This window comes from Cynocephalus volans, chromosome 6 (assembly GCF_027409185.1).
Source record: "Cynocephalus volans isolate mCynVol1 chromosome 6, mCynVol1.pri, whole genome shotgun sequence".
In the NCBI taxonomy this organism is placed as follows: domain Eukaryota; kingdom Metazoa; phylum Chordata; class Mammalia; order Dermoptera; family Cynocephalidae; genus Cynocephalus; species Cynocephalus volans.
In genome coordinates this window covers 90,479,696-90,492,809 of record NC_084465.1, presented here as the reverse complement: position 1 = coordinate 90,492,809, position 13,114 = coordinate 90,479,696, and the positions used below count along the sequence as shown (strand labels likewise).

The window sequence follows — 13,114 nt, the reverse complement described above, 5'->3', positions numbered from 1 at the left end:
CAAATTGGAAAGGAGGAAGTCAGCTATCCCTATTTGAAAATGACATGATCCTGTACATAAAAAACCCTGAAGACTCCACCAGAAAATTACTAGAGCTAAAAACAATTCAATAAAGCAGCAGTATACAAAATCAACACACAAAAGTCAATAGCTTTCCTATACGCCAATAATGAAATTGGTAAAGAAGAAATCAAGAAGGTAATCCCATTCACAGGAGCTGCCAGAAAAATGAAATACCTAGGAGTAAATTTTACCAAGGAGGTGAAAGACTTCTACAATGAAAACTATAAAACATTGGTGAAAAAAACTGAAGAGGGCACAAATAAATAGAAAGATGTCCCATGTTCTTGGGTTAGAAGAATTAACATCATCAAAATGTCCATTTTACCCAAAGCAATCTACACATTCAACACAATCCCTATCAAAAAAAAAAAAAAAAAAAAAAAACAATGACATTCTTCAGGAAATAGAAAAAAGATCTTTAAATTTGTATGGAACCACAAAAGACCACATATAGCTAAAGCAATCTTTAACAAAAAGAACAAAGTTGGAGGCATCTGACTTCCTGACTTCAACGTATACTATAAATCTACAGTAACCAAAACAGCATGGTACTGGCATTAAAAATAGACCAATGGATCAGAATAGACAGCCCAGAAATAAACCCATTCACTTACAGCCAACTGATTTTTGACAAAGGTGCCAAGAATATACAGTGGGGAAAGGACAACCTCTTTAATAAATGGTGATGGGGAAACTGGATATCCACATGCAGAAAATTGAAACTAGACCTGTCTCTCACCATGCACAAAAATCAACTCAAAATAAAGACCTAAATATAAGACTTGAAACTATGAAACTACTAGAAGAAAACATAAAGGAAAGGCTACACAAAATGGGAGTCGGCAGCCCTTTCTTGAGTGAGACTACAGAGGCACAGGCAATTAAAGCAAAAATAGATATACGGGACTACATCAAATTGAAAAGCTTCTGCACAGCAAGGGACACTGTCAACAAAGTAAAGAGACAACCCACAGAATAGGAGAAAGTGTTTTCAAACAACAGATCAGACAAGGGACCAATATCCAGAATATATAAGGAACTCAAAGAACTCAGGAACCAAAAAAAAAAAAATCCAATTAAAAATGAGCAAAGGACCTGAACAGACATTTCTCAAAATACAAATGGCCAACAAGCACATGAAAAAATGCTCAAAATCACTAATTATCAGGGAAATGCAGATTAAAACCACGTTGAGATATCATTTCACCCCAGTTAGAATAGCTGTTATCACAAGACGGAAAATAACATGCTGGCGAGGATGCAGAGAAAAAGGAGCCCCCCTTTATTGCTGGTGGGAATGTAAATTGGTATAGCCATTGTGAAAAACAGTATGGAGGTTCCTCAGATAACTAAAAATAAATCTACCTTGTGATCCAGCTATTCTGCTATTGGGTATTTACCCAAAGGAAATTAAGTCAATATACAATATATCAAAAAGACACCTGCACTCCCGTGTTCATCACAATGCTATTCACAATAACCAAGAGATGGAATTAACCTACATACCCATCAACAGATGAATGGATTTAAACAACAACAACAACAACAAAAAACTGTGGCATATGTACAATGGAATATTATGCAGCTATAAAAAAATGATATCCTATCATTTTCAGCAACGTGGATGGATCTAGAGACCGTCATGTTAAGTGAAATCAGACAAAAAAGACAAATACTGCTTGATTTCACTCACATGTGGAATCAACAACAAAAAAATAATTTCTCTTAGAAGTAGAGTAGAATAATGGTTACCAGAGGCTGGGAAGGGAGGGGTGGGAGAGAGGAGAAGTGGTGGGCTAATGGGTACAAAACTGCTATCTACCCTAAGTGAATCATTGTGCAGTATATGCATGTGTTGATACAATATACTGTATCCCACGAATATGTACTAGTAAATGTTAAAATTAAAGAGAGGCTACAATCCTTATCAGCATTTTGCAGATGAAAAAGCTAAGGCTTAAAGAAGTGACACAGCTCATGTTGCACTAGGTAGTTTTACTTGTGTGGAATTCCATTGTTCTCCTAAGTAAGAAGTGGGAACAAGAGTTCTAACAAGAGGGTGATTACAACAGTGAGCCTTGGTGCAGATACCACATCAACTAAGCACTGAACTTGGTGCCAATTTTGACCCCAAGTCTTTTTTACTCACTCCCTTGTGAAATTTACCATTCACTTGGTTTCAAATGCAGTGCAACCTCTTTCTGGCTTTTCTTTATCCCTGATGGAATTCTACTGAGCCCCATAGGTTCTCAGCCAATGCTTGGCTGACTTATGTAACCAAATTTTTAGTCAGGGCGGTTGGGTTTTTACTGTATATCAATCACTGTTTTGTTTTGAGGGGCATCCTCTGATTCACTTGCCTGTTGGAATGTGTGGTGTTATGATGGAATTCTTCAGCGCTTCAGTTCCTATCTGTATCATAAGTCCTTTATCTCGCCTTTCTTTGAGGCCCAGACTTCTTGGTTCTGCACAATATCTTATCACACCCCAGAAGCAGACCACATTTTCTTATCTATCAAACCCTTTTCACCTTCTAGTTACTTCTTTATTTTTGGTAATGAGACACTCAGATCTATAATATAAGAAAAATCTTGTATTTCTATTTCTACTTTCACCAAATTTTACATTTCTGTGTCCATTTTCTCCCCCATCCTTCACACCACCACCAGTCATTTTTCTAAAGCACAGACCATATCACTTTATACCTTCAGTGGCTTTGCATTGCCTGCAGAATTAAGTCTGAACTCAGAGAGCATTTCAGTTCTCCACAATGTGGCCCAATCTGCATTTCAAGCTTCTTGTAGAGCACCAGCCACGCTTATCTTCTTGCCTTGCTCTTTTCTACTTCTGTTCACCTGCTCGGACTGTTTTCTGTTTAGACCCACCATTTTCTCACCTTTTCTGACTGTAGATTTAGGCTCACATAAATTTTTCTTTTGAGAAATTTTCCTGATTCTTACAGAGAATCTTGTTTTGTTTCTGGAGCAGTTGGTATACTCCTTTAGGTTGACACACATCATAGTCTGTCTTGGATTATTGTTACTATGAATTGTGTTCATCTTTCTTGCTCAGTTGGCCCACAGACTTTCCCCCTGTGCTTTCTGCCTCAATCTTAGTGCCATTCTTAGGTTTCCTGCCCTCACCTGTGAATGACTCCCTGTGCTCACTCCCTTCAAAACCTGCCTCTGTTCTCATTCATTAGTAAAGCTTTCCCTGATTACCCCTATCTGCCCCCCCATTATTCTGAATTTTGCATCATTTTGTAGCTCTCTGAACATCTGTCCTTGATGGTATATGTTTTTCATGTAAGTATCTGTATCTACTAGTACAGTTATTTATGCATGAGTCTATTTTCCTCCCCCGACTCTCCTATTCAGAACCATCTGAGCTGGCAGCTCATCTTCGTGTTCTTTGTGTTACTGCATGCCCAGGGCATTCATTTACTTATTTAGCTTACATCATAGTGTACACTGAGTATTTACAAAGCCCTGGGATTAGAATTTGTGGCCTCTAAGACCTGGCTCCTTTAAGGAGCTTCCATTTTATAGGGGTGATAAACCACTTTTGCAAATATGTCTAGTACAGTACATGGTATAAGTAATATATGGGCTAAAGCCTTAGAGGATGGGTAGGATTTTCTTGGGCAAACAATGTTAGGCAGAAGAAAGAGAAGGTCTCCTATGTGTAAACAGATATTTCCCTTCCAGCCTTGAAGAAAGAAATTTGAGAGCCTTATCTTCCTGCCTTTTCTTCTGTCACTTAGCCTCACTCACCAGCAGCTATCTTCCCTTCCTGATTGTAGGCTCTTTTTCATGGTCGGGGTGACACAGAAGTTCCTTTATGGTCTATTGTATTGCATGCTGCTTGGATCCATTATCAGGTTCATTTCTGGAGAAAGCAGGCATGTATAGTTGTGTGTGGCGGGGGGGGGGGGGGGGGGTGTACACATACATGTAGGATTAAATGAGACCAAGTTTTGGCCTTACTCCAGTTTGAAAGAATTTCGTTGTCGTTCATTCCCAACGCCCCAGTCTTTGGGGCTGCTGCATACTGATGTACAGGTTGTACCCTTCAGAAGTACACCTGGCAGCCATGATGGTTTCTGGCAGGCTCTCTTGTCACAGGTAACAAGGTGAGAGCTTGGGTGGATAAATAACACCTCATCACCAATGACGAGTATGGAGTGATAGTGTTGTTTCCATAAATAAAGGGCTACACGACTTATATTTAGGGAAAATTCAAGCAGTTATCCATGTTTATAGGAGTTTGATGGGTTGGCAAAGAGTTAAAAAGTATCCTAGTCAGAACTATCTATTTCTGATGACTTTAAACCTCTGGCCATGCCAGAAATGGGGAAGGCTGCAACACGTTTATAAATCAGACTCCTAGAGCATTGTCCAAACAGTTCTTGGTTGAATAATGTTTATTCATTCAGTTACAGCAGGAAAACTCAGCTACAAATGCGAACATAAATGCTCTTTTTAATAGATGGTGTTATTTTGCCGTGCAGTGTCCTGACTTTTATATACTTAACTCATAAAGTTTACGGCAACAGTTAACTGCATCTGGATTTCACATTGAATTTGGGAAGGCAAGAATCTCACTATGATTTACGCTGACTTCCCTATAATGGAAATTATGGCTTGGGAAAAAGTTTCAAATGACGTGTCTATAAACTAAGGAAAAGTTGATCCATTCAAAGGCTGGTTATGTGCAATTGTACGATTTTTTTTTTAAGGGCCATATTTATTTCAACAGCTGAAATAAACTAGCCATGAATTAAAAGTTGGTCTTTCTAAATTGTTGGTTCAACAAATTCAGTTTTAAAAGAGGTGTGGAAGTTGCAACAGAACTATGCTGTGCTTTTAAGAAAGCTATAAAGATTGTCTCTGTGGAGTTCAGTGTTACAACAGGATGGTAGCAATGAATTGACTTCAGAGGATGAACGGCCTCTTTAGTGGTCAGATTTCTAGCCTAATAGGACTCAGGATGCAGGGCTTCTGGTCCTGGCCCTGCTGGTACCAGGTTTGTTTAAGTAGGCATGTCACTTACCCCCCGAGTACTCGATTTGTTTGCTCCTCTGCCTGTGTCTGCCTGCCTTCTTCCTTCCTTTCTTCCCTGCCTCCGTCCCTCCTTTCCTTCATTCCTGCCTGCCTGCCTTCTTTCCTGCCTTCCCCATTTGTTTGTTTTGGGGTGTCTCATTTACGTTAAAGACTTCCTCTAATGTCTAGCAGTCATTCTTTGACTGTTCTTAGCTCATATTTAAAACCAAGGCAGTGAAAAGCTGATAGGAAGCTCTGGATGGAGGCATGGATAGACCTTGTTGAGCATGGACTTAATTGTAGGAGGATCATTTAATTAGGGAATCACCAGATGTCGGCATCTGGCAGTCTTTTCTGTGCATCCATTTAACTGAATCAGAGAAGACTCCTCCTGTCCGGCTGCCAATGTTCTTCGTAGCAGTGGAGTAGGCACATTACCATTTTAACCCCCCTGTTTACAGTTCCGTACTTCCCCCTTCTCACTCTGCTATGCTTGGTTTACTGCTTTAGTGTCCCTAAGTCAACCTTATAAACAATATTCCTATTTTCAGCCCTGAACCTTCCCCTCCTTGCCTTTTTCCATACCTGGCACCTCTAAGTCCAAGGCCTCTCAGGGCCTCTGCAGGTGATTCACCTCCTGGCTCTGGGTCTCCCCCACTGCAGGCACTCAATGTTATAGCTTTGTATACCTTCTAGGTCTCTTTCTGCTCCTGTATGGGTTTTTCCATCTTCAAAAAAACTGATTGAAATAACTTATCTGCTGATGTCTCCTCTTCCTTTTTTCTATTTTTGGGGAGTTTTTTATTCCTTTATTTCCTCTTTAGTGGGTCCTTGGATGGTGAAGGAAACAGGGGCCCTTCGTGAATCTGCCACATTTAACCTGCAATTTTCTCCTTGTGAAATTAATTGATCAGTTTATCCATTTAGCAATTATTTTGCAGTTTCCTACATGCCAGGCCCTGAGCTGAGTGCTGGAGAGAAAACAGAAGTTGAAAGCAGCACTTCACCTCTGAAAAGTGTGGAAGGGCGAAAGGATATACCCAGGTCAGGTCCCTTCAGTGACACAAGTGCAGTGGTCATGCTAGGAAGTGGTAAAGAGTAAGGGGGAGGATGTGACAAACTCTGCTCGGAATGTTGAGGACGGCTGTGCTCTGTGGCTTTGCAGGCTCAACAGCTGGGGGAAGGCTGAGAACAGACTGCATCCGTTAATTATTACTGGGTGATTCCAAAGGAAAGTGGTGTATCCAGCCCAGATCTTCAAAATCACTCATCTGGCTGGGTGGGCATTTGCCTCTCCAGGGTCTTCCAGCACTGCAACACCCCGCACCGCCCCCAACCCCCACCTTCTCACCCATACCCTCTGAGGCTCCCATGTTGCTACACAGACTTACAGAAGAATCTGGTGTTTGGAGGATATAGAATTAGAAGGCAGCCTTTTCCAGGGGTGTGATATCACCTCTTTCTCTCACTGCTGCCTCCCAGCCTGCAGTTAGCTCATTGCCCATAGAGGCCCTGTTAGTTTTGTTGAGAGTTCGTGTGGCTGGTTTCAGACTTTCTTCAATTACAAGCAGTTTCAGGCATATGAAATCCCAGCCATGTAGACTAGCCAAAGCATAGCCAACCCCCAGGAGCTCATGAATTAGCCTCAGTTAACCCAGCAGATAATCCTGATATAGTTTTCATTTAGGCTTGAAGATAGCACTGCAAAAGCCTATTTATTAGAAATGCCACAAATCAGACAACTGGTTGCCATTGGTTCCCAATGCTAGAGACAGCAAAGTGGATGATCACAGTCCTTACAGATTGAACAAGGTGGTCTGTGGTTCTTGCCTTTCCTCAGTCACATTGTGGTTCCAGTTCCTATCGAGAAGGGTCTGAATGCTGTCCTTTCCCGATTTCTGCCATCTGCCCTGCTTTTTTTGCTTGCCACTTGAGAAGCAATAGGCGCTAGCACTGCGACCTTAAGTCCTTTGCAGTTTGATTGTCCATAAAACCATAAGTCACCAGGACCACATGAGCTACAGAAAGCTTCCACTTTGGGCCTGTTTGGTGTCATGAAGCCAAGTCCTTCTAGAGCTGTGCATTCAAAATGTTACGCCAAGATAGTAATGACAGACACATTGCCGTCTACTTTAGAGGATGCTATGCTTTAGAAACTTTGAAGTAAGTTGAGAGGTTTAATCACTTGAGTACTTTAAAATACGTTTTAATGTTTGAATTCTTTTAGACTTCAGTCAATTGAAATCTGTAAGTGTGCAAAGGAAAGTGTGTGCAAAGGTGGTCTGAGGCAGAAAACAGTGCTGTGATTTGGCTCTACCCTATCCTGATGGAAAAGTTTGGGTTTATCTTCCTTCTATGTATTAATGATATAAAAATAGTAGAGGGTTATGTGTGGCTTTAGACAGCCACATTATAGAAATGCTTACTCTCTTGCCAAATTGCCAGCTTAAGAAGCATCATGTGGCTGAAAAATTCACGCGTTTTTATCCCACAGGCCATTTACTGAGGTGGATTATATCTCTGAGCAATTGTAACCAGTGTTCCAGTTCCAAACTTTTATTGCTACCATAAACAAACAAGCCAGAGAAATATCTGGGAGACTGTGTGCTATGGCCATTTCATTTCAAATTATATTCCTTATTGTAGCATTTTTTTACATGCAAAAAATTTCTGAATCGTGTGGCATGTGGTATAAGGAAGTCTTTTTATTGAGTTCAGTTATATCCAATGGATAGGGTTATTCTCTTCAATTCATTATGGTAATGTTCCTTCTGCCTTCATAATCCTCCTGAGGAGCAGGCCATTGTGTAATACCTGGGGAAACAGCCCTGCTGCAAAAATCCTAGTCTCCTGTCTCTCTAATCCTTTCCTGTAGAGAGTTTTTAGCATCAGACATTTAGATTTCTGTCAGAGAGAGAGAAATAATGAAGGCAGCTATTATACTTTTACTGAATTTGAAGTGCTCAGCACCATAATAAAATTCATGAAATGGTGAGTCACAATCACCATGCACCAGCCAGCCAGGAAGCGAGTGACAGAACCCATGTTTACTTGTAATCAGTTGCTGACACTATTCCTTCAGCAGCACTTGTGCAGGCTTTGCCTGATTTGTGGGCACCAACTGCCTAATTTTAAGAACTCAGTGCTTTAATGGATGTTCTAAAGGTTGCCGTAGCAAACATTTAATATGAAAAATAGTTTTTATGCCTGGTGGACCTCTGTCCAGGAGCTCTGCTGTCTTGTTGGTTACCAGAGTCTGCATACTAGAAAAAGAACAGACTCCATCTGTGGTGGCTTCAGATGGTCTTTTTGTCATGGAGAGGCTGGCGTTTGGATGTTTCCAGAAGACTCCACTTCCCACCATATTTCGAGGATATGTGAGCATAAGTTTAGCAGAAGTTATGGAAGATGGTGAAGCAAAGAAAACAAAATATCAAAACCTTGCTTTGCAAATATTGCTGAACATTCTTGATTCTTCATGAAACAATATTATAGGATGCAGTTTGTGTGAATGTTAGGGGCCAACACCATTTATTTGAGCATCAGAGAACTGCAGAATTTTGTATAAGATACTTCCCTTTCCCCAAAGTGATACTAGAGTTTGAGGAGAAAAAGCATAATATAAATGTAGGTGTGTGCACACTGACACACACCCACACAAATAAAAGAGAAAAAATAAAAATCAAGGTAGCATGGAGAGGTAATATTTAAAATATTTTAGATATTATATAATCTGGGAACAAAAGAAAGCTTTTAGAAGATGGTTTGTGGGAATACTGTTAGGTTGGGGTCAGATACAAGAATAAAGACAAAAGTGAAAGATAAAATAAAATTGTTTATTGGCCTCTTAACTCTTTTTCCTTTTATAAACAAATTTTAGACTCAGAACAGTGCTCTTTTCTTTCAAAATAACATGCCTTATATAATAATGCACTGGATGTCTCTTTGAAGGTATAGTTTTCAGTGAATCAAGTTCAGGTCAATCTCAAAAGCAAAACCCCTCGATCATCAATACCTAAACTTGAGGTGAAACCATTCATGAACACTTGAGAAATTTTGCACAAAGACATTTGCAGTCATTGCATTCTTTGTTCTCATCTTCCTCCTTTCTTCTTATTTTCATGATTTTTGTCTCCACTCTCCTGTTTCTTACCTCATTAAGCACCCAGAAAGACTGAAGGATCGGTATGTGAGTCACCCTTTGCACACACGGCCTGTCCAGCATGCCAATGGACCCTATTTTTTTTTTGGACAAACTCCTTTCTGTGTTGAGCGTTGTTCTGCTGACTCCTCTACAGAGAGTATATTCCTCTCAGAAACGTGGATATATGTGAAGGTTGCAGCAAACTGAGATGAGTGTGAGTCAGGGTTTTGTTTGAAAACCCAGTTTCCCCTTGAAGAATGGTTTCCTTGTGTTTAGAGAACCACTCGTTTTATCTCTAGGCCAGTGATCAAGGAACAGCCTCAGTCGCATATATAATCATTGTAGGAGGGGAAGGAAATGCTGAGTTTCTGATCTGCTCTTATTTGTGATGTCAAAACGTTAAGACACAACTCGGTGGAGCGATTCAGAGAACCTTTGTCTCTTGTTTCAAAATTTGGCTTTCAAGGACCTGCAATGGCAAGGACCCAGGAAGCAGGATTTCTGAATATTGTGTCCCTGAAACTGTTGACATAGGAAAACAATAAAGTGAACTTTAACACCGAGGATAAAACTGGCATCGCTCTCCAGTTTTAGCCTGGGAATCGAAAGCATTGTAAATTGAGTTTTATGCTATCATTTTTTTTGCCACCCGTGCCCTCTGCCACTGTGCCTGTTCCCCTACCCTGTCATCTACTAATGCTTTTTGCTGTTAGTGCCTGTATCTTACCTCTACCACGTGCGGTAAACACTTCCTGTGTGAAGGTGCTTGAAACATCTGTCATTGCATCAAAGAAGATGTCACTGCCAAGTACAGCTGCAAGATTTCTAATAATGAAGTGCTTTTAATTCTGGTTATAATGAAAAGAAATCTGTATGAGATGTCTGAGCCATTTTCCTAGGAAAACAAATGTGTACTTAATTTTCTCCTTTTGTGTTCTTATTATATAAACATTGTTTTGCATATATTTATGTAATCATTTCTCTACGTGGGAAGCTTGAGAATACATTTCTGGTTGTGAAAAGTGCATTTTTGGTTCTGTGCTGGAGAAGCACCATTATGGAGCGTTGCTATGGTGTTAAATTCTCTCTCTTCAAAGGGAAAACCCCCTCTAGTGAACGTGGTGTTTGTTGACTCTGAATCAGTATGAGAATTTCTGATTGAGAGTCAAGAAAAGTTATAATAAACTCATTATATGTCTATAAAGGAGAAGAGCTGCCCTCCAGAATATGAATCCAAACACAGAAAAGTGTTCAATGAACAAGAACAATACTCTGTAGATTTTCAAACTGATGGAGCTTTCCAATGGAAACTAATTTGTTCCAGCATTGAAGTGAGCATAATTAACAGAGACTTTCTTTCTTAGGCCGATTAGCCACTGAAAACCATGCCAATGTTGTAACTGTAAGCAGTGAAAACCAATATTTATGAGGAGGATTGTGCAAGAGTTTGTGTGACAGATGGACATTTTATCACTGTTGATGTTTGGAATTCCCTTGAAAAGTAATGTAATATCTTGTTATTTATGAACGAATGAACCAATGATTATGCTTTGCTGATTGAGTTTTCTTTAAAAATAGGTATACTAAATTAATCTTTTTCTCTGTATAGCCTCTATTACTTTATGTTAGGTAGCCTCATATATTCTGATGCAAAACCTGAAAAATCATAATTGTTTTTTTATTACAGATACAGATCCACGTGTTTTAGAAAAACAAGAACTACAGCAGCCAACCTATGTTGCCCTCAGTTACATTAATAGGTAAGTCATTTTCAGAATTTATAGCAACCTGATATTTGCCACTTAATTGCTTTTTAAATGTGTCTTTTTAACAAGTAGAAAAAAGTATTGGTTTTAGTCTTAAAATGTTTGTGTGAGATTATTTAAAAGCAACCTCTATATGGAATTTTCTTGTTTCTCTGTCGGGGAAATGTAGAAATGTAGTTCTCTGTGCATATGGCTGAAAACATGCCTGATTTATAAGCTCATTCTGGAAGTATTTTGTATGCAGAGGTAGAATATGCTATTTTGACTTCTTAGGGCAGTTTGAGAGATTAATGGATTTATGTTTGAGTGAACTTTTTAAATCCTGGGGTGAAGAGGTATTTTATGAATTCATACATTGTTGTAATATCAGAATGTATCAGAATATAACATTGAAATAATTTAATACTTGAAAGTTACTTAGTAGTAGCTTATCTTTTAGTAAAAACATTCTCAGCCACCAACCCCATCTGTGTGGAGAAACATGAGTTTTTACTTAAACTGAACGTGTAAGCCCAACTTTAGAGAACCATTTCGAATTTGATATATCAGGTCTAAAAGAGGACTTAGTGTTTCAGCCAACTCAAATAATTAAGGAGACAGTAATTTTTGGAGAGAACCTGAAATCAGCTTAGGTTAAGAAAACACATACTCCCAAAGTGAAAAAGACAAAGTAAAATCAAAACTAGTTTTTAATGAGAATGAGAAACTCTCTGCTCATAATTCAGTGAATGAATTTCTGTTGACTGTCCTTTTTATATAAGGTGAAGAGTGTTTCAAGTCTCTTGGTACCAGAGTGGAGCTTCAGAGTCTGAAGCGGAAAGCTGGGAATGAATTATCTGTACTATGTCACTTTAGTGCCTTTTTAGAAAACTTTTTAAATTCGTGCCCAGATCTGTAAATTGGAGTAGCCTGTGTTCATTTTCAAGTTCTGAATTGGACACTGGACTAGACATATTTTTAAAGGGATTCATTAATGTAAACATCTATTTTCATGTCTCCCTTGGATTTTCTACTTATCAGCTCTCCTAAGAAGTGAGATAGAATATCTGCAGTTTTCCATTACCCGTAATTTTTGACATGCGTTAAGTAGAACACCTTCAAAATCACATCAGATACAAATAAAGATGTATGTGCTCATCTGGAGTTCACAGAGAACCTGTGTTGTTTCCAGTAATTAGCAAGGGTTTTGAAAAATATTTACTTAGAGTTACATGAATCAATATGTATTAATTAGCTTTTAGTATTGGGGAATAGGATGAATAGGCATGTAGATTAATTGTGGGTATTGAATAGGACTTTTAGTAGTGTGTCTATTTTAGGTTGAAACATGTCACCTATGTATACACAAATTCATGTTATACTAAGCCTTATTCTAAGAGTGTATGAAGTTTTCACCTTCGTTCTTGCTCCTTATATTGTCATTCATTTTGGTAAGCAGATATCTACTAATTACTTAGTTGTTATACTCACTAAACTAATATTCTGCAAGGTATGATTTGGGACTACAAAAGAAGTCAAAGAATAAGGACAAGGGTCACACACAAACAACCACCAGAGAACTTGAATCAAGTATGATAGTTTCGCATAAACTGTGCCATAGGATGTGCCAGAATCTTACAGAGTCAGGACATGATCAGTGGGTGTGAAATTTCTTGGGTAAGTCTTCTGGGAGAAAGTGAGTCATTTTTAAAAATTGTCATTGTAGAAAATTAGAAAATATAGTCAGATAAAAACATAAAAAAAGTAAAAGATCACATCTCCACAACCCAGATATCACTACTAGTAATACTTTAACCCATATTTTTCCAGTTGTTTTTGTAAAAATATTTACATAATTTTTTACCAAGAAGCTGTGCATGCTATTTTACCACCTACTTTTCTTATTCATCTCCACTTTTCCATTTCAGTACATTTGAATCTAATCTAATACCCAGATCATATTCAGATTTCCCCAGGTGGTCTACACATGTGCTTTACATCTGGCTTGTCTAATCCAGTGTCCAATTCAGAGCATCTCATTGCACCTGGATGTTTTGTCCCTTGAGTCTCTTTTAATCTGGAACAGTCCCTTTTATTGGCAATGATTTGTTGAAGAGATG

At 38.9% G+C, this 13,114-nt stretch overlaps 1 protein-coding gene across 1 annotated transcript in view; it reads left to right on the top strand.

Moving 5' to 3' along the window:
* Nucleotides 1-13,114, top strand: part of JAZF1 (JAZF zinc finger 1) — a 333,199-nt gene that overhangs the window by 174,342 nt on the left and 145,743 nt on the right. The window contains exon 2 of the mRNA XM_063100833.1: nt 10,937-11,009. Within this exon, the coding sequence (XP_062956903.1) occupies nt 10,937-11,009 (73 nt within the window). The remainder of the gene's footprint in view (nt 1-10,936; nt 11,010-13,114) is intronic.